Source organism: Gavia stellata, chromosome 27, assembly GCF_030936135.1.
Source record: "Gavia stellata isolate bGavSte3 chromosome 27, bGavSte3.hap2, whole genome shotgun sequence".
NCBI classification, from domain to species: Eukaryota; Metazoa; Chordata; class Aves; order Gaviiformes; family Gaviidae; genus Gavia; species Gavia stellata.
In genome coordinates this window covers 1,428,811-1,452,893 of record NC_082620.1, presented here as the reverse complement: position 1 = coordinate 1,452,893, position 24,083 = coordinate 1,428,811, and the positions used below count along the sequence as shown (strand labels likewise).

At 49.2% G+C, this 24,083-nt stretch overlaps 1 protein-coding gene and 1 long non-coding RNA gene across 4 annotated transcripts in view; both read right to left on the bottom strand.

Moving 5' to 3' along the window:
- The window catches only part of SPEN (spen family transcriptional repressor), a 67,051-nt gene extending 56,248 nt beyond the window's left edge, over positions 1-10,803 (bottom strand). The window contains 1 exon segment of the mRNA XM_059829955.1: positions 10,721-10,803. Within this exon segment, the coding sequence (XP_059685938.1) occupies positions 10,721-10,803 (83 nt within the window).
- A 5,269-nt stretch (positions 10,804-16,072) lies between these two features.
- On the bottom strand, positions 16,073-22,252 carry LOC132319337 (uncharacterized). Of its 3 annotated transcripts, none has more exons than XR_009484501.1 (4): positions 22,179-22,252; positions 21,464-21,747; positions 16,997-18,353; positions 16,073-16,134 (listed from the first exon to the last, which is right to left on the bottom strand). It is a non-coding gene; the product is annotated as an uncharacterized LOC132319337 (long non-coding RNA). The 3 variants fall into 3 exon arrangements; XR_009484502.1 differs by having other exon boundaries at positions 16,073-17,103; positions 17,277-18,353; XR_009484500.1 differs by having other exon boundaries at positions 16,073-18,353.
- Between the last annotated feature and the right edge of the window lie 1,831 nt (positions 22,253-24,083).

Genomic DNA, 24,083 nt, shown 5'->3' with positions numbered 1-24,083 from the left:
TTAAAGCTGCGTAAGTGCAGCTGAACGATCCGAGTTTGCCGTTCGCATGGCCACCTCGGCCAGCCAGAGAAAGAGGCAGAAGCTCTGTTATTAAGGAACTTTTCCTAGTTGTCACTTCTGTACAATTAAGGAAAAGCACGCAAGCATCCGTAGCAGGGCTTACTGGTATATACATTATTAAAAAAAAAAAAAAACCTCAAAGTGGCCTTGTGAGCAGAAATAATGAAGACTCATTTCTTATGGATGCATGTCTTGAGGTTGAATTCTCCGGCGTCCAATAAGTGCCAGTTCCCACTGCAGCTTTTCCCACGGTCAGGAACACCTCTCTCCCATGTGGATTCTTTAATGTCTAATAAGGGTTGCACTCTCGCTGCAGCTTTTCTCTCCATGGGGCCACTAATCAGGTCTCTCTCCTCTATTAAAACTGCTTGTTTCCACAAAACTCAAAGGAACGTTTTTATCTGAGACTGTGAGTACCCCCTTCACCCTGAAGTATGGCTGAAACTGGCTAACAGGTTCAAAATTGATTAGGGAAGATAGATAGGCATGGCAAGATCACATCAGTCTTGCTCTCCAAGCAGATGAGAATAAATACAACTATTTGCAGAAGCCTGAAGAGGTTACAAAAATTTGTAGAAACTCTGCATGTTCAGCTGTGTTGTATCAAGTACGATGCACTGTGATTCTTTATCCTCCAACCTACGCAGATGCGCGGTATCACGTTACTACATGCTAGACATAGAGCCGCTGAATTCCATCTCCGGGGCATTTTTTCTTCCAGCTTAAAGCATAATCTGCAGATTTGCTTCAAAAATACTGGTGGTGATAGGCTACATTAAATGCTTTCTGCAGAGGAATTGCTCAAGCCCGTTCTTGTGTGTGACTGATTTTAGGATTTGTTTGGATTCGATTTTAAGAACGTGCTGCGGCGCAACCGTAGGGGAATCTCTTGATTAACCAAGTTTTTCGTTCTTACATGAAAGGGCAATTCCCCAGCTCAGTTTTGCTTCTCCAAGCCCTGCTTTGCATGTATTCGGCAGCAGATGGAGGAAAATGCAGAGTCATAACATTATGGTCTCCTTGCCATGCTGCAGAGTACTTCAAATACGTATCATCTTAAGGCTTTTTAAGTCTTGGGGCTCACTAGTTCATACTTCTCCAGTCAAACACAAACTTTATAACCTCTTCTCCAAGGTTTTGTACGTTTTCCAGAAAATGGTATTTCAGAAGAAAATAAAGTTTATCTGTCTGCAGTCTCTTAGACCATCCCAAGTGACGGGATTGCCCTTCCCCCTAGAATCACAACTGGGTTTGAATGAGTGACTGGCTTCAATTCAGCCAACAGGTTCCACAACTTGGAATTAATTTCTGATAGAAAGCAGCCACGGATCCAAGGACTCACAGTCAAGTCACCAAGCCCAAAAGCTCGCCTACTCCTAAAAGGTTCCGATCTTGAAACGGGGGAGGAAAAAAAGCCCCATCACCCTGAAAAAAAAAGTCAGCTCCCAGCCTGCCCAGCCTCCTCCACAAAGCCCTGTATTTAAGCTGGCCAGCCGCTCCCGTATGGCCACACCAGCCAGTCACCCAAATACAGATGTGCAAATGCTATTTCGTTGGTTCGTGACTCACCGCTATCATCACCTTGGAGAAAGTGCTTGTTCCCGTGACTAAACCAACTGGCAGCGCAATACTCGGCGTAAGCCAGGTGTCAGCTAAAGGAAACTAATATTCCCCGCTGACAAACGCCCGGTAAGAGCCAGGCATGCTCAGGTGTTTTGTCTGCAGTGACTACCTGTGCTCTAGGCGCTTTCTCCATACACGAGAGCTTAAAACTTTCCACAACTGAGCTCCTCAGCCAGCCAGATTTTAATGGCTTTTCTTTTGATGCAACTCAAAGTCAAGGTTTTGCAAAGCCGAGCTGAAAACAAGCTAGCTTGAATTTCATCGCAATGATGGGTGAGGTTTCTCAGCCCGGTTTTACAAGCTGACCTAAAGGAGGCCTCACCATACCAAAGAATTCAGCAGACCCCTGGCTCGAGGTGCACGGGTACTGCCAGATCTACAGGGCTCCCCCTGCGGTGTAAGGATCAGCCAGATACACCGTCCCATCCGCAACACAACTGGGTACATCACCATAACCACCAGGAAAGCTGCTCCCTAATCTTACGCTGTTTCGGTGAGCAGCTTCACCTCTAAATGCTTGTTTTCAAAAATTAGTCTGACACGAGCTAGGCAAGAGCGTGAACTGCCAGCACAACTGAGGGACTGTAATCTCTGAATGGATGTAGAGGAAGAGATGCTTCCTGAGCTCAGCTGCTGCCAAAAAACGGCGTATCTCGCCGTACCCGCCACCAGCATATCATCCACAACATCAGTGCTGAACCCATTTTTATTTTTTAAATGTAGCAAAGCTTCTCTGCTACTAGTACTTCCAACAAGTTGCTCTGGAGTTAAGAAAAAGACCAAAGGTTTATTTAAACTTTGATTACAATGAGGTTACTGTGCAGATTGTTAGCTGTCTAGATGAGTATTTAGCTGGCTTTCCAAGAGCAGTGTCTCACACATACAAGCACAGATCCTCTGAAACTAAATCAAATGTTGATTACGTATACAAGGGAGATACTTATCCATCCTGAGCTTTTATTCTCCTCACAGTTAGGATGCTAATGAGGCCGGAAGACTTTTTTCCTCCAAAGACGACTACTTTAAACATACAACTTGGCAATTTATTTTTCTTATTTTCCCCTATTAACTATTACAGGTCACCCACAGCTGCCACAGAGAGCCTAAAGAGGGAACATTTAAATAAGCCTCTATGCGCTTTTTGGCAGCCGTCACTATTAATGAGGACGGGAGGTATTCACACCAGCGGCAAGAGCAGATGGACCACAGCTCGGTGCTTTGTGCCGCGCGGAAGCAGCGAGCATCTCACCAAAGACACGTACACCGCAGTTGGGGAAATCTGTGACAGGGACATTAAGTTGCTCTCAATGAATCCCATGGATAGAAAAAAGAACCAGCTCAGTTTTGTACCTGGAGAAAAAAATGGTGATTCACCACTTACTAAAAAAAAAAATAATTTACAATCTGGCAGTAGTCTTTTTATTGAGCTAAAAGATCATTTCAAACCCAGCTTTGAGTAGGTACCTGACCACCATCGTGACAAGAACTTGGTTGAACCAGCTCTGATTTCCTACCACATCAGGGGATAAAAGAGGCATACAAGCTCTTCTATTTGCATAGAGAGATATCCAAAAGGAACACACACACAAGTTAGTACTGTCTCCCTCTGCAGAGAGAACCATCGGTATCCAACAGACAGCAGCACAGATCATCTATCTGCACGCTTTCCAGAGATGTTTGGACTTATCTGGCTTTTCATTGTTGAGAGGAGAGCACGTTCAGGGCCCTTTGGTCAGATGTGGAAGCTCACGCTTCAGATCTAAGTGTGCTTAAAAAAAAAGTGCTTTCAATTTTAAGTTGCTAAGCTTAATTAAAAAGGGGAAGAGGAAGGAAGCAAAAAAGCTCCCTTTTGTTCTTAAAAGATGCCTGAGTCTTTAAACGGAAAGCGGTCATTAAGACAGACTGCTGCTCTTCTCCCAAGATTCTGAGCGGAAAATCGATGTTCCTTTCACACCCGAATTCTGCTGCATTCTCACCCAAGTCACCATGAACGTCTGGACTTCAGACAAGGCACGAACATACAAACTACAGCACAGAGCCAGCCACATGCAGTGCTACGGGACACACTTCCAAAAAATCTGTCCTGAGAAGGATGTTGTTCCCACTGAATTCAGAGACGCTGCCTTCGTATTCAATCTATCCTGCTAACAGATCAGATTGCAGCAGGCCCTGGAATATATCCTGGTATATTTATGAAAAGTCTGCAACGATGTTTATTCTTTTATTAAAGGATGTTATCTTCACACTGCAGGATTTTACAGATCGCGCGGGACGATTACACAGTGTTAGCAGGTTAAACAATAACTATGGAAATGCAGAAACTAAAGCAGTTGCTGTGCTTTATTCACCATACAGGAGTCGTCATCACATCTTAATATATTACTGCAGAACAGCGTTGGAGATGTTTTTTCAGACTCGAGGAGACCAGAGCTGCCATTACTCACCAGGCAGACAGAAAGGCAAAACCTCTGGTGCTACCCCAGCATGTACAAGGTGGGAAACACTACTGACTTGTTAGCTCGGGCAACGAAAAAAAAAGCAGCTTTTGTCTGATTTTCGTTAACTGTTCAAATAGACTTCAGAACGCTACAAAGACTCGTGCAAAGGTAAGGCACGAGGCGGGTTGTACACTGTGAATTTTCATCTTCAGGCTCATATTCCTCCCACGAGATTTCTAAATCAGCCTGCTGAAGATGCAGCTAAACTCAAAATCTTATTATGGAGAGTAATCATATTTTCTAGTTTATTCCTCAGTTCATTGTTAAGGAATGTTTGCCCTTGCAGTCTTTGATTTCAGGGCGTTCTCGGACCTCAGCAAGTTCACTGAACTTAATAAAAAGCACACGCAAAATATCTCACAAGTGCTTATTTTTGGTAGCTACCAAAACCAGAACGTATCCACCTCACTAGCAGCTTAACAACTTACACCCCTCGTTGCCAGGAACTCTCCCAAAACCTTTAGCAGTCTAAAACCAGCCGAGAGGGGTGACCCTCAGTTTTACCCCTTCCCAAACATCTTCAAAAGACTTTGTTTTGATACTTGTTATTTCTCAGGTGCATCTTCATGTGCAGAAGGCATCTCCTCCTCTTCTTCACAAGCTGACAACAGTGTGAAACCACCACAACAGCAAGACAGCTGGCAGCTGCAACACATCAGCTCATGAAAACAAAACTCCCGAGGAGCCCCAGGTTCATCCTGACATACCCACTCGTCCAAAATCTGCAACCTGCCCTCTACTCATTTGGGTATTTACTTCCTTTTTGACGAAAAGCCAGCTAGCACCGATTCGCCCTCAGCAAAGACAAGGACCTAATTTTGGACACACCTTAAGAGAGCAGTAAGGTCATTTGCCAGAGAACTTGGCATGACTTTCTGTCCTATGAAAAGCAAGGAGGGGGAAAAAAAACCAGTCGACAAGGCTATCACAAAACCAATTTAAGCCTCTCCTCGTCCCCTGTTCTAACTTAATGAATGGATTTAATACCTGCGTAAGCCTCGCAAGCAAGGACTGGTAAGTTCTCGACGTGCGAGTCTGCTTTCTTGCAGCCTGCAAGAAAGGGCGCTAGGATTACTTTATCATTGTACCAAAGGAATTTAGAGTAAGGGCAAGAAATACCAAAAGCCAATGTCGCTTTGGAGCAGCTCTCAGTGACAACAGAAGCTGCTCTCATCAAATCACAAATAAACACGGCCAGGACCTTTGAAGAAACTTCAGAGAAGAAACAACGCCAGAAAGGCTCAGCAGATGACAGAATTTTGTAACCAAGTGACATCAACTTATCTTTCTAACACGGCTCAGCGTATAAAAACACTTAATAGCAGCTTAGTCCAAATCTATGCTCTTCGCGGCTTTTCATTAAGTTTCTTTGAAATAATTATATAGGCATTTCCTCGGCCAGCGTGGCGTCAACAAGCTGCCACCTCAAGCGCATGCAAAGAGCAGAATCCGGAGCAGCCGGAGGATTCATGAATCTTAAACTGTTGAGGAGCCGTCCTTCCCGTGACTCAGTCTCGGGGGAAGAAGTAGGTGGCTGCAGACAAACACTGCTCAGTAACACACACCCCCGGTGCACCGCAGAGGTGATGCCTGTGCTGCTTTCTGGCACTCAGTGAATCTATGCCAGGATCAGAATTATTAAAGGAGGTCTAGCAGAAAACAAAGACGTGAGCCACCACGAGAAGCAGCACCACCATCTCCCCAGTTAGCCACCCGACTGATGAACCTACACCCACTGCAAGGCCGACTTTCACTAGGGACTGACCGAGACTCAAGGAGGCAAGACTCACCTCACATCTCCCACATCTTTCCTTTCCTTCTGATTCTGGGCAATTAATTTAACCCCCTTGCCCTAATCCCCCAACCAAATGTCCTCCCATCGTCTTCTTGGGTTTTATATTCTGCAAAACTAAGATTACCTTACTGGTAAAGCGCAGCACAAACAAGCCCTGATACTGCCCAACGTTCTACACACTGCTTCAGCAAAGCACGGGCATAAATGTTACCCTCCCTTCAAAGGCTCTGAACTAAAAAGGCTAGTACCTCATCTATGAAAATACCGTCACTTAAAAATTATACGAATTGAGAAAGAAAACAGGAATAGTTCATTCTGTAGCCTCACTTCTGTATTTTCCTAACATAAAACCACATCTGCATAGAGATCTCTATATGCAAAGCTGATTCAGTACAACCATCCATGTGTTTGCATCCTAAGTGATATCCAAGAACTATTACTCGATTATAAGCAATAAAAGCCTGGGAACATATTTCAGAGTTTTACTAGAAAAACCGGAGCACTATTACTTCCGACTTCAGCCTGTTCCCACGGAAAGGCGCTGCAAGACCTGCCGGTGTCAGACGTGGGAAAAAGGCACAGAAATGGTGCTGGCCCAGCAGCCGTCGTCCTAAACAGGCACAGAGGTTTTTCCTCTTGGGGCTCAAAGCCAGCACACCAGCAGCAATCTTACCCGCTCTGCCCTGCACACGATCTGTAGAAGAGCTGACCAAAATCCCTCTACTTCACCTTTGTCCGTAGTGGTGACGTACAGAGCAGAAAGCACGGAGATTTCACGCTCCCAGGCTGAATTCACACTCCCAGCCATCAAGACAAAACATTTGCTTGTAAACTGACCAAATGTTTTCTAGAAGTTATTGAAAACAAACATGCTCTCGCTGCTATGCCAGTTTTTTGCAGAGCAACTCCTCAGAGCAGTAGTGTTTAAAATGCAAACCACTTCTCCTGAAGGTACCAAATCCATCTCCTCCAAACAGAAATCAGAACAAGGTGAAACCAGAAAAGCACATTTTCCCAAAAGAAACCTTAACAGTTACTTGTCTTCTCCAAGACTGCTCTGATTTGCAGCTTATTTCTAACGATTTCAAAGGAGCACGTTTGTTTCCTGAAACCCGGGGCTTCTCCTGGACTTGGGTGCCACTCTGAATGTCTTAATTCCCCCACAGAATAGGAGATGGCATACCAAAGTCACATGGTTCATAATTAAGAGGCTTTTACTCCTCTTGCCCTTTAAAACACCAATAATGGGACAAAGCCATGTTCTGTCAGATAACTGGAAGAAAACACAGGGGGAAAAAAAAAATATGGAAGGCCAGCACTTGTGCTGGGGACAACTGTTACTATATTTAGTCGCCTTGTTCTGCAAGCTGCCGAGCATCTGTTTCAATGATGGTGAATGACTTTTTTTCCTGCTAGTCAAGACAGCATTAATTAGGTGAACCCAAATGATTGCTACCACGGTTTCCCTAAGCACCGACCTCTTGTCTCCCATACCCTAACACAGACTCGCTGCTTATTCCATCTGAACAGCGGACCTCCAATCTTGGCACCGATCGCTTTTGTATTCGGGAATGCCTTAATAACTCATTTGAAAGAAAATACAGCACGTTAGAAAGAAGTTTTTAAAAAGGGAGTATCTGGGTACAAAACAGAAAGCCCGTAACAATTTCAACTTGTTAAAACGCACAGAAAATCATTCTTTTGCAATCCCCTTTAATATCTAGACAACAGGTTTAAAAAAGGGCTTTTAAGGAAAAGAGTAACACTGCTCACGTAAGCCAGCGCTTCTTGAGACCAGCTTCAATATCCTCTGATTGGAGAGGAGAATTCCTAAGTAGAAAGTGTTATTTCAATTCACACTGAACAAAACATATGAAGAGCGTTTTGCAAAAAAATACAGTTTCTGCAAAACACTTCTTTCATCTTAATTCCTTCCTTAACAGAATTACTTGCAAGACTGCCAACCCAAGCAAGGTTCCCACAGTAACTGGTTGATTGAAGGCGGAGAGGGGAAGCATCAAACCCCTCATATTGAAAACGTCTGCTGGATTTTAAGTTTTAGGAGTCTTCCTTGAATTTCTGAAACAAAATGGTTGTGTTTCTCAAACTTGCCCCTAGCAGAGACTATACAACAGCAGGACCGCTTGCGTATAGGCTTTAATATGGAAATGGCAGTATTTCCTAAGCAAAGTGGAAAAACAAACCCCCCCCAATGGGTTGCACAGAGGCTTTAGGGGTAACGCTCTTCCCCAGCCCTCGGAGCTGAGATTTTAGGCGGTATTTCCCCAAATTTTTCCTGCTGCTGCTGAGGCTCAGCCTCTCGGCATGCTCCTCACCCTATTCTCAGGCTGGGGGATGGGTGGGAACCGGGTTTTGCCAAGCCCAGCTCCATCTGAAAAGACTTTCTCTCCAAACTAAATTGTCCTTTCCAAGGAGGGAGCCTTCCACATCCCACGGCCACGCTCAGGCAGCTGCCTTCCCTATGGATATACCCACGGCGCCACGCAATCCTTGTGTAACGTGTCCCTTCCCCCAGGCGAGTACCAGCATACAAAGGAAACCTTGCTCCATTGTCCACCTACAGCACCTATACATCGAGCCTGAAACCCAGCTCAACATATACCCCTTTACAACCACCAATCTTTAGGTGTTTACATCCCCAAAAGGGCTACGGAGGTGGCCTGTCATTTCCCCCCATGCATTAGTACCTGCACCCACAGCCACATGTTTTGAAACGTATTTTAACTGTGTTTACTCGCGTGAAATCAGCCTCACCCAAACCCACAAATCCCGCTTAAAAACCAGCTTTGAAAAACAGCGAGAAATTATAGAAATAAGGGGGTTTGCCTGGCTGCAAATCTCCTTCCCAAACCTCTGATGGAAACTCACAAAGGTAAAAACAACCAAAAAAAGGTAATTAACAATTCAGCGCCTGCCATTTTTTCCCATCCATCTCTAAGCAACAGTACCATAGCAACTTTTTCCCTGCTTTAATACATCTTACAAAAGGAGGAGGAGTGGACGAAGTAAGACCCAGGAATGTCAATTTTCCACTTTTGAGTGCCTATTCCTTCAGCTAGCTATGCCTGGAATTAAAGAAACAACCCCGGAGCGGGTTTTCTTCCCCCAAAACCCCTGCCTTTGTACAACGCCGGGTCACGTAACCCGGACTGACAGACAAGACAAACCACCTTGAACGCAGAACCACCATCCCGCGCGCTGGCGTGGACGAAGAGGCGATTCTGGGCTCGGGGGAGAAAATAAAACGTGAAGCTCAATTAAAACAGGGCAATTTCTCAGTGCTGATGACGCCGAGATGGGGTTTTGCTGCTGCTGCAGCTCAGGCCGGCAGGATGGAGGAGACCCCCGGGGGGCGGGGGGGGGATCCTCCCTGCACCCCCGGGGTGACCCCGGCTCCCCCCCCTCGCCCCAACCGGGGCCCCGCCGCCATTTTAGACACCGGTTGGCACCACCCGCGCTCGCCGGGACCGCTCTGCCACCGGGGCGGGGGGCTGCGAGTCCCCCCCGGCCCCCTCCGCAGCGGCAGGCGAGCAGGAGCCGGGGACCTTTCTTCCCGCTCCCCCCCCCGGTGTCACCGCATCTATTTTTCCCATGGTGACTCATTATTAAGGACGCTCCGTCATTTTTCCAGCGCAGGAAGACTGAAGGAAGCTTCAAAATCCTTTTTTTTTGGGGGGGGGACAGGGTTTAAAACGACCGTGAGCTGAGCAGTCAGCCTGGGCTCGTCACCTTCTTTTTCCCCTAAAAAAGCAGCTTCCAGCGTAGGGTACCGGGTATCAACTTTGTGCGAGAGCATTTCCCGAGGAAAAAGGTGTTGCTGAGGCGGCGGGGGAGAAGCCTCCTCCTCCTCGCATGAAAAGACGAAGGGAGGAGGAAAAAAAATACAACCATGCAAACAGCTACTACTTCCTTATGAGCAGGATTAATCTATGCAACCAAATAAAAAGGAAAAAAAAACAAAACAAAACCCAAACGATATCATAAGGAGTCCAGGGCGCTTCCCGCGTGGAGCGATCCGGCGTTTTCTTCGTGGGTCTGCGTGATTTTTTTTTTTTTAGGAGTCACGTTTTCGCAGCTGCAGGCGCTTCGGTTCCCACCGTGCGCTGCACCGAGCGGCCACGGGCACGGCCGCACCTCGGGGGGGGACGCAGCATCCTCAGGGCCGGGGCGGCTCCACCGGAGGAAAACACAAGAAGAAGGGGAGGGGGAATAAAAAGACAAAACTCCAAACGTCGAGTACTTTAAAAAACAAAGCAATGGAGAAGCAAGATGGCCAGGCTTCAGGCTGCCTCCGCGACACCGCGCACCCCCCTCGGCGTGAAGTCCACTCCGTGCAGAAAGCCGAGCTTCGACACGCTGCTGCTCCTCCGCCTTTTTCTGCTGCGTTCTCAGTCGTTGCCGTTGCGTTTTCCTCCGCTCCGGCAGATCTCCCCGCAGGTCCGTCCACGCCGTCAGCCCTCCGCGGCCGATCCTCGCCATGGCGCGGGGGTTATTTACAGCGACCTGGTCTTCCTCCTCCTCTCCGCAGGCCGCGGGAGCCACCGGCCCCCCGCATTCCTCCCCCGTTTTTTAGGTTTTTTTAGGGGTTTTTCCCCCTTCTTTTCCTCAAACGGAGGGAAGGGGGGAGCCGCGGAAAGGGCCTCCCCGGGGGCAGGGTGTGGAGAGCGACCCGAAGGCGCGGGAAGGACCGGCGGAGACACCCCCCCCACCTCTCCCCACTCACCGCTTGAAGTGCTCGATGATCTTCTCCTCACGCACGTTCTCCGGCAAGTTGCCCACCCAGAGGTGCCTGGTTTCCCGGACCATGCTGCGCGGCGCGGGGCGAGCCCGCCGCCCCTGCCCCGGCTCCCGGCCGCTGCCGCCGCCTCCCCCCGCGCAGCGCTGCCGGCCGCCGCTCGCCGCCCGCCGCCGCCTCCTCCTCCTCCTCCTCCTCCTCCTCCTCGCCGCCCTCCGCCTCTTCCGCCGCGGGGCCCTGCCGCCCTCAGCGCCGCCGGCTGCCTCCCCCCGCGGCGGCGGCGGCGGACGACACCATCCCCTCCGGGGGGGCCCCCTGGCTGGCGGGCCGGCTGGCGGGCGGCGGGCTCCCCCTCCGCCGCGGGTTTTCTTCCTCCCTGTCTCCCCCCGCCGCGGCCCTCGCTCGCTCGCTCGCGCGTCTTCCTCCTCCTCCTCCGTCAGCGGCAGCGCGGCGCCCCCCCCCGCCGCCGCCTCCTCCTTCCCCCCCCTCCGCGCTCCCGCTCCTCTGGCGGCTCCGCTCGCTCGCTCTTCCCCCCCCCCCTCCCCTTCCCCGCGCCTCTCGCAGCGCCACACGGGGGCCCCCGCGCAGGCGCACTGCGCCCTGGGGCGCGCGCCGCGGCCCCGGCGGCGGAGGCGGAGCGCGGGCGCGCAACGCCCCGCTCCCGCGCGGGGGGCGGCGGGAGTGCGCCTGCGCGGCGGCGCGAGGCACTACATGCGGGGGGCAGCTGCGCTGCGAAAAAAAAGGGGGGGGGGCTGTGCAAAAAATAATGGGGCTGCGCTGGAAAATGAGGGGGCGCACTGCAAAGAATAAAGGGGGTGATGCAAAAAATAAAGGGGGGGCTGCACTGCAAAAAAGGGATTGCATTGCAGAATGACGGGGTGCGATGCAGAGAATAAAGGGGGGCTATGCAAAGAATAAAGGGGGGCTGCACTGCAAAAAACCGGGGTGCTATGAAAAAAAGGGTCTGCATTGCAAAAAACAAAGAGGGGGGGCTGCAGTGTAAAGAATAAAGGGGGTGCATTGCAAAAAATAAAGGGGGTGCATGGCAAAAAACAAAGGGGTTACATTGCAAAAAATAAAGGGAGGGCTATGCAAGAAATAAAGGGGGGCTGCACTGCAAAAAACGGGGTGCTATGAAAAAACCAAAGGGGCTGCATTGCAAAAAACGAAGGGGGGCTGCAGCGCAAGCGAAAACCGGGGGCTGCGATGCAAGGACGAGGTCCCGCTGGCGGCCAGCACCCCGTCTGCACCCAAAGCTGGCGGCTGCGGCGCAGGAGGGAAGCGCTGGGAGGGGGTTCCCCCGGGAGGGGGTCCTCGCTGGGCATCGCAACGCCCGTGTTGGCTGTGAAACCCACAACCCCACCGGGAAAGGGGGGCCGCAAGGCTCTCCCGCCGTCCTGAGGCACACACCGTCCTTACCCCACCCCAAGCGAAAGAAAACCTCGCTGCAATCAGCGGGAGCAAGTAAAAAATTAATTCGGGTGAAGGCGGACGAAGGCCCTGCCTTGCCCGGCCGTTGGGGAGCCTATAGCTCTGTTTATCTATAATGGCTCCAAAGTTCGGAGCTATAGGCAACCCCGAGCGGGGCTGGTGGCACTGGCCGCCACGGCGAGTGGGGAGGGTGGTCACCGAACCCCTCCTGGCTGCCCAAAAAACCCTTCCCTCCACCAAAACAGGGAGGCCACGTTGCCCCGAGAACGGCGCAGAAGAAACTCCCGCCGCTGTCGAGGGGGATTCGGCTGCGAGTCATCCGCCCCCTCTCCCCCCACCGGGTTTTTGCAGCTCTTTAATTAAAACGGGGTGAAGAAAACGCTCGTTGGGAATATTACCCTGCTTGCAGAAGTTAACCAACTCGCGTGTGTTGCACCCCGGCCCTGCTCGAAAAGCGGCTCGGTGACGCGGAGCTAAACGTTTGTCAACCCGGAGGGTCTTGTTTTCCACCAAAATGTGCCTCTGCGTGGATAGAAACACCTATTTCTATGCCCAAAAAGGAAAATGCCCAACCGATCACCGCCACCAGATTCTGAGCTTGAGGTCAGGATAAAACCAAACATGCACCCAGGGCCGTGAGTACTTTTTTTGGAAGCCAATTAGCTGCTTTCGCCACAGAGAGCAGACCGATATTTCCATATTTTCCTCGGCCAAAGCCTCCTGACAGCGCTTTTCTATTGATTAAAACCGTGTTTTATTTGTCGGGGTGAACAGCACTCAACGTCGCTGCCTTTTGCCACCCAATTCCACCTCGACAACTGGTCAAAGTCATCAAGCTACAGGTGGCTTAGCAAACACGCCAATCTCTCGATTGAATCGGAGCTCTGACGCACGCCGACTCGAGCCTCGGCAGACCCAAGCCTTATCCCCAACTCTACCGCTGCCAGGTAGCCACGAGCCCATCCCTTCACAGCTCCGTGCCTCGGTTTCCCCAGCGATGATGGGCGTTACGCTGCTCCGCCAAACTGAGATCTACTGATGAATAAAAAAACCCCAAACCAATAACTCTTTGCACGCAAGCCGTCTATTATTTAAAACGTGATGGAGCCACGTGCGCATGAGAAAATGCGTTGCCAACGCACTCCACCAGCGCTTTCCACCGCACGTTTCTTCTCCATGGAAATGGGCTTAGCGCTCTGTTTCAACTGGTCAGAAGCCCAAAGGGCAGTCGCTACGTGTCTCTACCTTTAACGGGCTCTACAGGCATCTATTTCGGAGAGGGAGAAACCCAGACCACGCCTCAAACAGCTTTTCGATGCCGAATTCTCCCCTCTCCCATGGAGCGTGCTTGCTGCGACGGCGTTTCCAACCGTTCTTCCCCTCCCTCCCTGCTAGGGCAACATCTCCAAGGGACACGAGAAGACCGCGCCGGCGCCCAGGTCCTTCAAAGAAACCTCACACAGGGTCACTGCTGTCACACGGCCATCTTGCAGGCTGGCTGGCCGGCAGGGACATTCACAGATTGCAAACAAAGCCATCGACTCTGTTGACAGAAGAGACGGTTGAAATGAGCGCTTGAAGGGCTCCGTTTACACGAAAGCCAGCTGGAAGAGGAGCACAAAGCCCGTCCGGCAACGCAAAACAGAGCTCTGGACCATCCCAATACTTTTCATATGCTTTGGGGGGAAACTGTTCCCAGTTGCAACACACGACCGCACTGGCGATGCCGCTGTAACCGGATCCCTCCAACTCAGTCGAAGATTTTAAAGAACACAGACCCAGGCTAGAGACCGGAGCGAGCACAACCTTCCTTTCAGCAGGCCAAAGGGGCCTCGACGAAGGACCGGTCTTACGTGGCAGCAACCGACACAGCCCTTGTTGCCACAGATGGGACGAGCGTTCGCACCAGCCCGCTGTCCTGCCGCTGGTGACAACACAATGAGCATCCAGGGGCGAGACATGGACACGCATCCCTGTGTGCTGCCCTTCCCCGAGGGGCAAACAGCCGAGGAAGAGGGGACTTCAGCTGCTCTCTGTCCCCCCGATGGCCCTCAGCCTTCAGGACACGCAAGGGCAGGGTCTGGTGCACCGCAAGGCGCAATTTAAATTACTCATGCCCACGTGGCGGGCGTAGCCGAGAACCCAGCTATCTCCGGGCATCTCGGCCAAACCCGCAGTTAAAACATTTGGACATTTCTTATCGGCACTTGGAGAGGATTAAAACGCCAGGTCATACATTAATGAGGGAGCAGGTTATAAACCCATCGCAGCTTGAACAGCACGTTCACGTCAAGGAAAACAAAGCAAGAATGGGACGGATCAAAAGAGAGCCATTAAAGGCGTGAGAAAATGGTGCTGCCATATAAGGAGCTCATAAAGTTAGCAGCTCTCCAGTTTAGAGGCAAAAAAAAAAGGGCCGGAGAATCAGAAAACATCCTTGGGGTCCACAAAAACAGCCAGAGACAGCCTCACTTCGAGGAGGAAACGTCAATAGAAGCGAGCAGACAATGCTTGAAAAGGCAAGTTCGTACAGTTTTAACGCGGCGTCTTACCCAAGCGTTGGAGCTCGCTGCCACGTGTCGCCGGGACTGCTTGCCAAACATTTAAAAAAGCAAAGATTAGATACCGAACAAGGACAGCAACCAGAGCTGTATTTCCTAAGACCGTGACTTCCTATACTTGGTTCTGGCTTAGCAATAGCTCAGGGTTTTGTGCTCGCAGCAGCGCAGCTGGAGGTGGGGAAGGGAGGCATTACGCCTCGCCCCGTAGCTGGGGACACCGGCCAGCTACATCGACCGGGGACTCGCATGGATTAGTGCGGTTGCATTAGTGGCACGCAATGATTATCCCCACCAGCGTCCAGTACGCCTCCAGCTTTCTTTGCTTTTTACAGAAAAACAGCAGGTTACCCAGACGAGAGCCCTCAGACATCACCAGAAACACTCGGAGCGTTTCTTTGTTCGAGCCGGCCAGCTCCAGCCACCATCTTGTCATTATAAAACGTATTTACGTGCCTTTCCTGCTCATTGACTGTATTTATTAAAATGACAGTATGGCAGCTGACTATCAAATTGCCAGCTAGGCTTTTATCTCATTTTTAAGCCAGCCTGAATTACTGGCCTAATTTTATTGCTTACCCATTACGTTTTATGCAATGGGTAATTTTCTCCGAGAAGGAATTGGTGCTGTTTGATATTTGGGCTCATTTATTGCCCAGACAGAGGATATCGGCTTACATGCTGATGAGGCTTTGAACATGAAGCCTGGTTCTGGATCCCGAGAAACACAAAGTGTAGGATTTGTATTAATAAGCTATTGATTTCGGGTCTTTCCTCTTTGAGGGTCAGTGTTCCAAATCTTCACAATGAGATGACTCGGTCCAGAAAACTCCCTTCACGTTTTCGAAACCCAGTGTTTAGTAATTTATTTTCAAACGCTCTTCCCCGCTAGACTTCATGGTGGTGTTCTTATCCACACAGTACCAGGGATGGGAGCTGCCACAAAATACCACCACTGTAGCCGGTGGGTTAGCACCAGTTACCTTCTGCAGCACAGTAAACACAGCTCAGGAGCCCCTGGAATTCGGTTTACACTGAACCCATTTGTATATATATAAAAGCACACTTCTGTTTTCAAAATACTTTGCTATACAAAAACAAGACGTTTCTTCAGCAGCAGAGTACAGTGCGATCGCTGAGCCACGCAACCAAAACACCACGTGCCATCACAGGACTGCAAAAGAGCTTACTCTTGGTCACTGTATAGTAGATGTATTAGAATTAATACCCATTTTTTTGCCTGTTGTTGGGAAAAATTAGAGATATCACATGCCGGCTTCTGCCCTGCTTCCCCTTGCCCCTCAACTTCTGTGCAACCACGTACCAAAGAGCTGGACCTGCTCACCTCGCAAGGGTTTTTCCCAAACACGGGGCATTTCACCAGCGAGACAGAGAGGACTTTGGTCTTCCAGGCTGCAAAATACTACATTTTGGGGGAAAAACAAAGAAAACAACCAAAAAAAGCCAGCCCCACGTGATTTGATACCCGAACATGACAACTGCGAAGGACAAATCCCCTAGGGCTGGATAGATCACCGTATCCTGTACTTCGCCATTTTTAACACCCAGTTGCTGTATAACCTCTACATAAAGACCCCGCGTGCAATGCCCAGGAAAAATGACAGAAATTGCGCTGGAGATGTTGCAGGACAAGGGTTTAACGCAAAACCCACAGTCCAAACCTGTGAGCTAAAGGCTGCTCTTCCCCCCATTCCCCATCGGATTGATCAGCACACCCAGCACAAAATAAATACCGAGCCAGCCACCATCAGAGCTTGTGTTTCGCCAAACACTGTTTTGATACCAAAGCAACTCGATGGCATTTTAAACGGAGCAGACTGAACACGGTTTGCGCGGTTATCGCTCTTTGATTTCAGAGAAAGACACAAAAGAAAAATACTTGTGCATCGAGACCTGCTGCGCTCAAAAACCTCTCCAGCAATACGGCGCAGGAGTTTCTTGGCGAGCTTTGGCCTTCATTTTACCTCTGCAGATCTCACGATGCAGCTTTTTAACTCTTTGGGATAACAGGAAAGCTTGAAAGACTGCGGTTTCCCCCCTTATGGAGGAGGAGCGGAGGTTTCTATCGCTCGCTTGCTTTTTGGCACTGGAAATTCAGGTTTTGTTTAGCTTGGAAACCTCGTGGACGTAGTTCTAGTAACTCTTCAGTCCAAAGCAGAGGGTGGTGAAAGTTCAGCGCTCACAAGGTAATTCTCACTCGTTTGTCCTGAACTGCCAAAGAAAAGTAATTCCGAGTCCCACAGGGTGTGCCAACCTGAAAAACGTGGAAACATCCCAAACAGCCAGCTTCTTGGTCCACTGTTCCTCCGTGCCAGCGAAGGCCTCTGATGAACACGAGGCGTATCTCCAAACCAATACATCCTAACGAGAGAATAAAATTAATATCCCTGTCCACGCTGGTTTATTTCAGGTACAGACGAGGCTTTAGGCACAGGAGCTATTGGCAATTTTTACATACACCACACACCAACTTTCCCCAGCTCTCCACCGCAGGGAGCACGGTATGACATCTGGCCCGGACACCTCATACTTACCCTCCGCTAAATTTTTGCCAGAAAAGCATAAAGTCATAGCTGTGCTACAAATCAGGAACCAGACGGCCTCATTGGCAGTGAAATCACTGCATTTCTCATAAGGTGTTGCTCCAGCTTAGCAAGGCAGGGCCTCTCCGCTGGTCAGCCAGAGGCATTCACGCAACACCGATGCCAATATTCTCATTAAGGGAGGCTAACGAGAAGGCGTCGATACCTAACACTCTTCGCGCACTAATGATTGCCAGGATTCTGCGCCTTGAAGTCATGTGTGACCTAGAAGAGACCAGCACCAGGTGCTTTTTATTACCTTTTGCAACACAACAAAAGAAATCACGCCCAATAAGGAAGCCTTTTCCTTCTTCCTGGTGGTGAGCGAGCACGACTTTGAGGAATCGAGTAATAAACCAGCAGCATCTCGTGGGAGCAAGTTCACACATTAAAAAAAAAAATAGTTCAAGGGGACCCTGATCTTCACCAAGACAATTTAGGACGTTGCAACACTCCCTCTGACGTTAGCCCGTTGCCTTTGCCTGAGCAAAATTCGGAGTAATATACTATCGCACGTAGGGCTGTTCGCTTGTAGGGAAAGGGGCCCCACAGTTTTACTCCCTGGAGGCAACCGTTCTCCCCACCCCTTTTGTGTGTATTTTTTTTTTTTTTTAATGTGCCACACATCAGCACAATGCTGACAACTGCATTGTATGCTTTCTGCCTATGCAGCAGTTCAAGAGCACACAACTCTGGAAGGTTTTTTGAAAGGAGAAAGGGGGAGGGAGCTGCCCTTTGCTACACCGTTTTAATTGCACGGCTTGGTCTTCTATGTGACCACAGGGAAGGGAAAAAACCATGAAAGTTTAAAAATGGCATAATTTTTAACAACTGAAAGGGTCAAACTCAGTCTTCTCACAAGATACGGCGGAGCTTAGAGTAAAAGCTACCGCAGGCAAGAAAAAAATATAAATCACCGACGTTTCTTCTCTGGCGTTGGAAATGACCCCAGAAGACATCTCATCTGTCCTTGGTTACGGTTCTTACGGTCCCTACGGTTCCACACCTGCCGTTGCAGAGATACCAGCACTGAAAAAGGAAAATGGAGGGAAGGGTATGAAAAGCTGGACTGTCAGTTTTTCCACCTGCCAGCAGCAGCTCGACGGAGCCTCGGTGGCACGACTCCAAAGAGCAGCGACCAGAACACATTACCAGCCTTCACAAATAAAGCTAATAGTTAATATCTCACACGCACATGCGTTATACAGATAGGACTGGCAAACACAGCTTCCTTAAAAAATAAGGATGACTAATCCACAGCAGTTTGGTTTTTGTTTTTTTTTTTTTAAAGACCACAAGGCAGAGTTTTTTCCAGAAGCACCAGCCTTTGCTTTTGTGAGATTCTAAGCAGTGGGAAGGGGAAGCCCTGGGACCTACTCATGCCATCCAGACAGGAGGAACCACAGAAACATTGTGGGTTTCTGTGGCCCATGTACAACACACTTACACAACCAGAGCACTGTGCCTCACGCTCCTCGGCGAGGCCAGATCCGACTGCCCAGACGGCTCTGAGATTGCTGCATGTTTACAATAGTTACAAAGAAGGTATCTGCTGTGGAGAAGGGTTACACAAACAAACCTGTATTTCCCCGGGAAGGAAAAAAAGGCAAAAAGGAAAAAAAAATAAGGCATAAGACAGCTTTCACCCATAATACTGCAACATCCCCCTCCGCTACCCTGGGTCAGGGAAGGGATGCGCTGGAAAAAAGGCATCATGCGGGGTTCTGTAATCGAAGCGGAGCATCTCCATTAGCTCGGTGGGCCCAGTCCCCCAAGCAAGGTCACTCTGGCTCGCAGGCAGACACATTAGCGCTAGCAGCCGGCTTTAATGCAAAGCTGTGGTCAAACCACAGCGGAACCAGCGCTAAAGGGAGTCACTTGGGGACTACAAAAAGGTAATGAATTAAAAAAATATATATAAAAAAAAAAATCTATAAGCAGATGTTTACTGACAAGCAGGCAAGTCCACAGCTTTGCTCTGGCAAGCTGCGTGGTTGTCTGCACAGAGCAGACAGAGAAATAACAGCCCAGTTCCCAGGACACAGCAAAATACCCTGCATCTACAGAGCACGCTGAACAGATTTAGGTTACCGCTTTTAGCCAGCCCCATTTACCAACCTCCCCCCTCCCAGCTTTGCAGCCCTAAAACCCACCAAATTTGTCATCTTTTTAAGCACTCAGAAATGCAGATTTGCCACCGATGTGATTTTTGGTGGTGGCACCATTAAAATACTTACCCACCTCACAGCCAAGGGCTGTGAAATCTTAAATTTGTGAGTGTTTGCAAATGATTTTGAAAGCCTTCCAAGGAAGGTGCTGAAGGATTGTAAATCCTTCCCATTATTAATAAAACGGAGCTATTGTTCCAGCTCTAATCAAGACTTGTCTCCAGCTGGGCAATTTTAAAACGCAATTCAAAACACACGCACAAAAAAAAAAAAAAAAAAGATCATGAGGAAGCTTCAACCCACAGGCTAACAAGGGAAAAAAAAAAAAACCCAAACCACTGAGAGAGCAAGCTGTTCTTTAAAGGAAAGGGAGAAAGAAAATAAAAAATAAGAACCCCGCTAGTTAAAATTAATTCCAAGCAGGAGCATGTCGGGGCAGGGGGGGGAAGCCTCCCTCCCACCGCCTGGGAAAGGTCACTTCTGCCATCGCTACCCTCGCTACGCCAGATCAAGGCTGCGGCAGTGCGTGCGAGCGAGCAACCCCATTGCTGTGAGCCCAGCCTCATCCATCTCCATCAGGAGACATCTCTGCTTTTAATTTATTTAGCAAAGGGGGAGGAAAAAAAAAAAGATTTTTAAAAAAAAAGAAAACCCAAATCCTTGCAAACACTTCCCAGCACCCTTTTCAAGGATGGGGAAATCTAGCAAGGGGGAGAGGCTTGGAAAGAGGCTGCTAGCTGGGGAGGGAAGGTAGGGAGAGGTGGTTGCATCCTCTGCATCCTCATCCTCCTCATCCTCCCCCAGCGGCAGGGACCACGCCTGCCCGGCGCTGCGGCAAAGGCTCCGCAGTGGGTGCTCCCCTCCCCCGTAGAAACTTCTGGAATAAGCAGCCAAGCTGGGGAGAGAAACCTTCATACCCGCAGAAGGAAAGAAAAAAAAAAAAAAAAAGAAAAGATAGAGCAAGTGATAGAGCACATAATAAAAGGGAGAGGATTGCACAAGGATGGGGTGCGGCAGGGGGAAAAAAATAGCTAGCTATAAAAAAAAAAATTAAGTCCACGAGCGGCTTTGGCAGCCCAGGCTCGGCGGGGTTTTGCAGCCTGCTTGGCTTTAAATAAAACGCCCCAACACAAAGCACAAAAAAAAAAAATGGTGGTGTTTGGAGCGCTAGATGGTGGGATAAAGGAGCTGATCCCTCCTCCCGGATCTACAGCAAAGCCCTGCCATTTCAGTTGAACTAATTTGTCCTCTCTTTTTGTTGCAATGTATTGTCTGATCCGGACTATTTGATTGCATTTGCAGCTTCAGTTGCTGGGGTTTGTTTTTGTGTGCCTTTTTTTTTTTTCTTTTTGGTTCTCTTTTATTGTTGTTTTTCTGGGTGTATTTTTTTCCTCTTTTCATTAAAAAAAAAATCCTCCCCAAACCTCCCAAGGAAAATCTGCATCTCTGTGGAACAAATAAAACATTCAGGCACAAACTTCCACCATGGACTGTAAAAAAGAGATGGGTTGCTTTTTGTTCTTTTTCTTTTTTTTTTGATGGCATTTTTTTTTTCTCCTGCTTTTAGGATTTATTGTAGTAGAAAGCCAATGGAGGAAAACAAAGGTAATATATATATATAAAATCAAACATATATATGGGCCAAAATTACAGTGATTATATATAATTAAATCATAGTGGTTGAGGTGTGGGGGTTTATTTTATATTCTGTAATCAGTCCCTGGAAAAAGGAGAGAGATATATATAAATATGCGGTAAATATATAGGAATATTTCTATATACGTAGAAATAAAAGAGCATCTGTATGGGCCTAAATCTGTAATTCCAGGAAAAAACAGTAGTATTTTAGGCATGTGGTTTTTAACAAAGAAGGGGCAATGTTACAACGTAGCCTGTAACAACACTGTGCTACAGAAAAAAGGTAATGCAACATTAAAAAACGTATTTAAAAAAAAAAAGCATACGTGGTACCTTGGCTGCAGCCTCCAACAACGAGCGTTTGGATGTTACGGGGTATTTTTTTTTTTATGGTATTACCACATCTGATCACACCAAGTACATGCTTTTAATTAACCGAATGGCGGTCGGGTTGTCGTGGGGAGCAAGGCAAGCGGCGACGGCTTCTTCCCCGCGCCACTCCGGCTCTGAAGATAAATCAATCCTCGGGTGCTTTGGGGTTGTTTTATTATTTTTTTTTAAGCGCGTTTGGGTATTTTCCATACCGTGAGGAGAGCGGGAGGTGGTAGCTTCAACCCCTGCAAAGGAGAAAAGCGGTGGAAAAGAAAGAATTAGGCATAAAACTACCCACCTTGGGGCGCGTGTGGTGATGATGAGGGGGGACGTGTGGAAAGAGCAATTCTGGGCCAAAAATCTTCACGCTATGAGGAAAAAAAACCCACATTTCAGGGGTCGGTGCCGGCGAGCTGCGCCGTGAGGGTAACGAGGGGACGATGGTGCCGGGGGGGGGGCGTGAAGCAGCGATGGTGCCTGGGGGGGGATCTGAGGCGGCGGGGGGGAAGCCGAGGCCTCCGCCATCCCCGTGGCCGAGTGGAAATGCGCATTTCTGGGCATTTTCGCATCCCTCTGCAAAGACGGCGGGGAGAAAAGGGCGGGGGGGGGGGGGGGGGGGGAGAAGGTCAGGTTTCACCCGCAGCGCTTTCACTACCCGCCTGAAGGGGATACGCACACGAAGAGGACCCCCTCCACCATGCTCCTGGCACGGCTGAAGCCCACACTCGCCGCCCCGGCCCCCGCAGCCGCGCATCGTCCGTCCTTCCCCCAGCTGCCCGCCCGGCGCCATTTTGTCGCCTCGGCGCCGCTCGCCGTGGCCCCGCCAGGCGGCCATTTTGTGAAGCGAGCGGCGGGGGGCAGCTCCCGCAGTACCGCGGGCGAGGCGGCGCTGTGGAGCCGGAGGCGGCGGGGCCGGGCCGTGAGGGGCAGCCCTCGGCCTCCTCCTCCCCCTTTTGTCAGGCGAATACCCTCCCTTTTCTTGCTTCTTTCTCTTTTTCGGCAGAAAAACGTGGTCCCCTTAACACGTCGGGTGGAAGCCGATCGCCTCAGCAAGATTCAGCCTCGGACGAAGCAGTCCGATTAAAAGAGATCAAAATACATTCTTCCAGCTGGTTTGTGAGGGGAAGTCTAGCCACACGGAGAATTGAGAGATATATTTATTTTTAGGAGCTATTCCCTCCTCCTCCTCTTCCCTCCAGCTTTTTTCCCAGTGATAAATCACCGAGGTCAATAAGCCACCTTGACAAATGGGCTAACCTCTGCGAGAAATACCTCTTTTTTTTTCATAAAACCCCTCACCGATGAGCTCTAACGGACACTCCAGCAAAATAAAGATGTAAGCTGCTTGAAGCCAGGTCTGAGCAAAATTGTTTCTTTTCAGGAAACAGGGCTGCGGGATGCTGTAATAGCTGCTGATACGATGAAGGAAAGCTGGGATATAAGATGTCAAAGCCCTGCTTGCAGGCATGTGCCATGCATCTGTTTTCAGAAATAGGGTGGTTTGTTTGGGGTTTTTTGCCTTTTTTTTTTTTTTTTTTAAATAACCCAGTGTCTCACTTGCAGCCTGGTAAACACGCTTGCGTAACCAGCTGCATCGATTTCACCTCGCGTTATCGAAAACAGGGCATGCTTTAAAAATAAATGGTGGTGCTGGGTGTTTCAGTTTTGTGGGGAAAATCAGAAAAAAAGAATATTGCTTTTTTTTTTTTTATATATCCCACCTCTGCTGCATAATGAAGCTGGAGAAATTCAGGGCTTGGGCTGCTCCCAGAGTGATCCCTGCTGGTTTTCCCTTAGCCAGCAGGATGAGACCACTTTTTGTTTAAGAAATGTTAGGTTTTTAGGTTGTCTTGAAGACGGGAAAGTGCAGAAAACAGGTCCGAACGCTCTGCAGGGAAGGACAATGCTGCAGCAAGCCGGCTGGGATATGGTTGCAATTAACCCGGGTCAACCAAAGGAAAAAACCATAATTTTTCCTCCAGCTCTCTCCATCCCATTTAAAAAAACCAACAAAACAGAAAACCAAACCAAACAACAAACATTGTCAACACGAAGCACCCAACCCTCCTCCCAGCACCTTTGCCAGCCAGCAAAGCCCCAGCGGCTGCTTCGGCCTCAGTTTCCCCTCCTGCAGCGTTTCCCTCCGCGCAGCCGGCTCCTTCCTGGCACCTTGAAGGTGGTGATGGCAGAGCGAAGGCACGCAAGGAATCCAGCTCATCTCTCCCTCTCTGCTTTTTGCATTTCTCATGGCTGACCGGGGGGATGCCCAGGAAAGGCACTTTCCAGCCCATTTCCCTTTACAGGCTTCCTTTCCTCACGCCGCGCCAAAATCTTCGGCTTGCAAACAAAACCTGCACAAAGGCCTTATTTGTTACAAAGCAACACTTTGACCACTGATTTAAAAATACTACGTCCGTGCCTGTCAGCTCCTCCTTTAATTTAAAAGCTCTTTTTAAAACAACGGGCTGGCCCTTGAGTTGCAAGAAAGATAACCTTTGGGTTTTTTTATAGGATACACCATCATATTCCTGGGAGCAAATTGGGCTCGCAGCTGGGTATGGTATCGGAAGCCTTCGCTGGG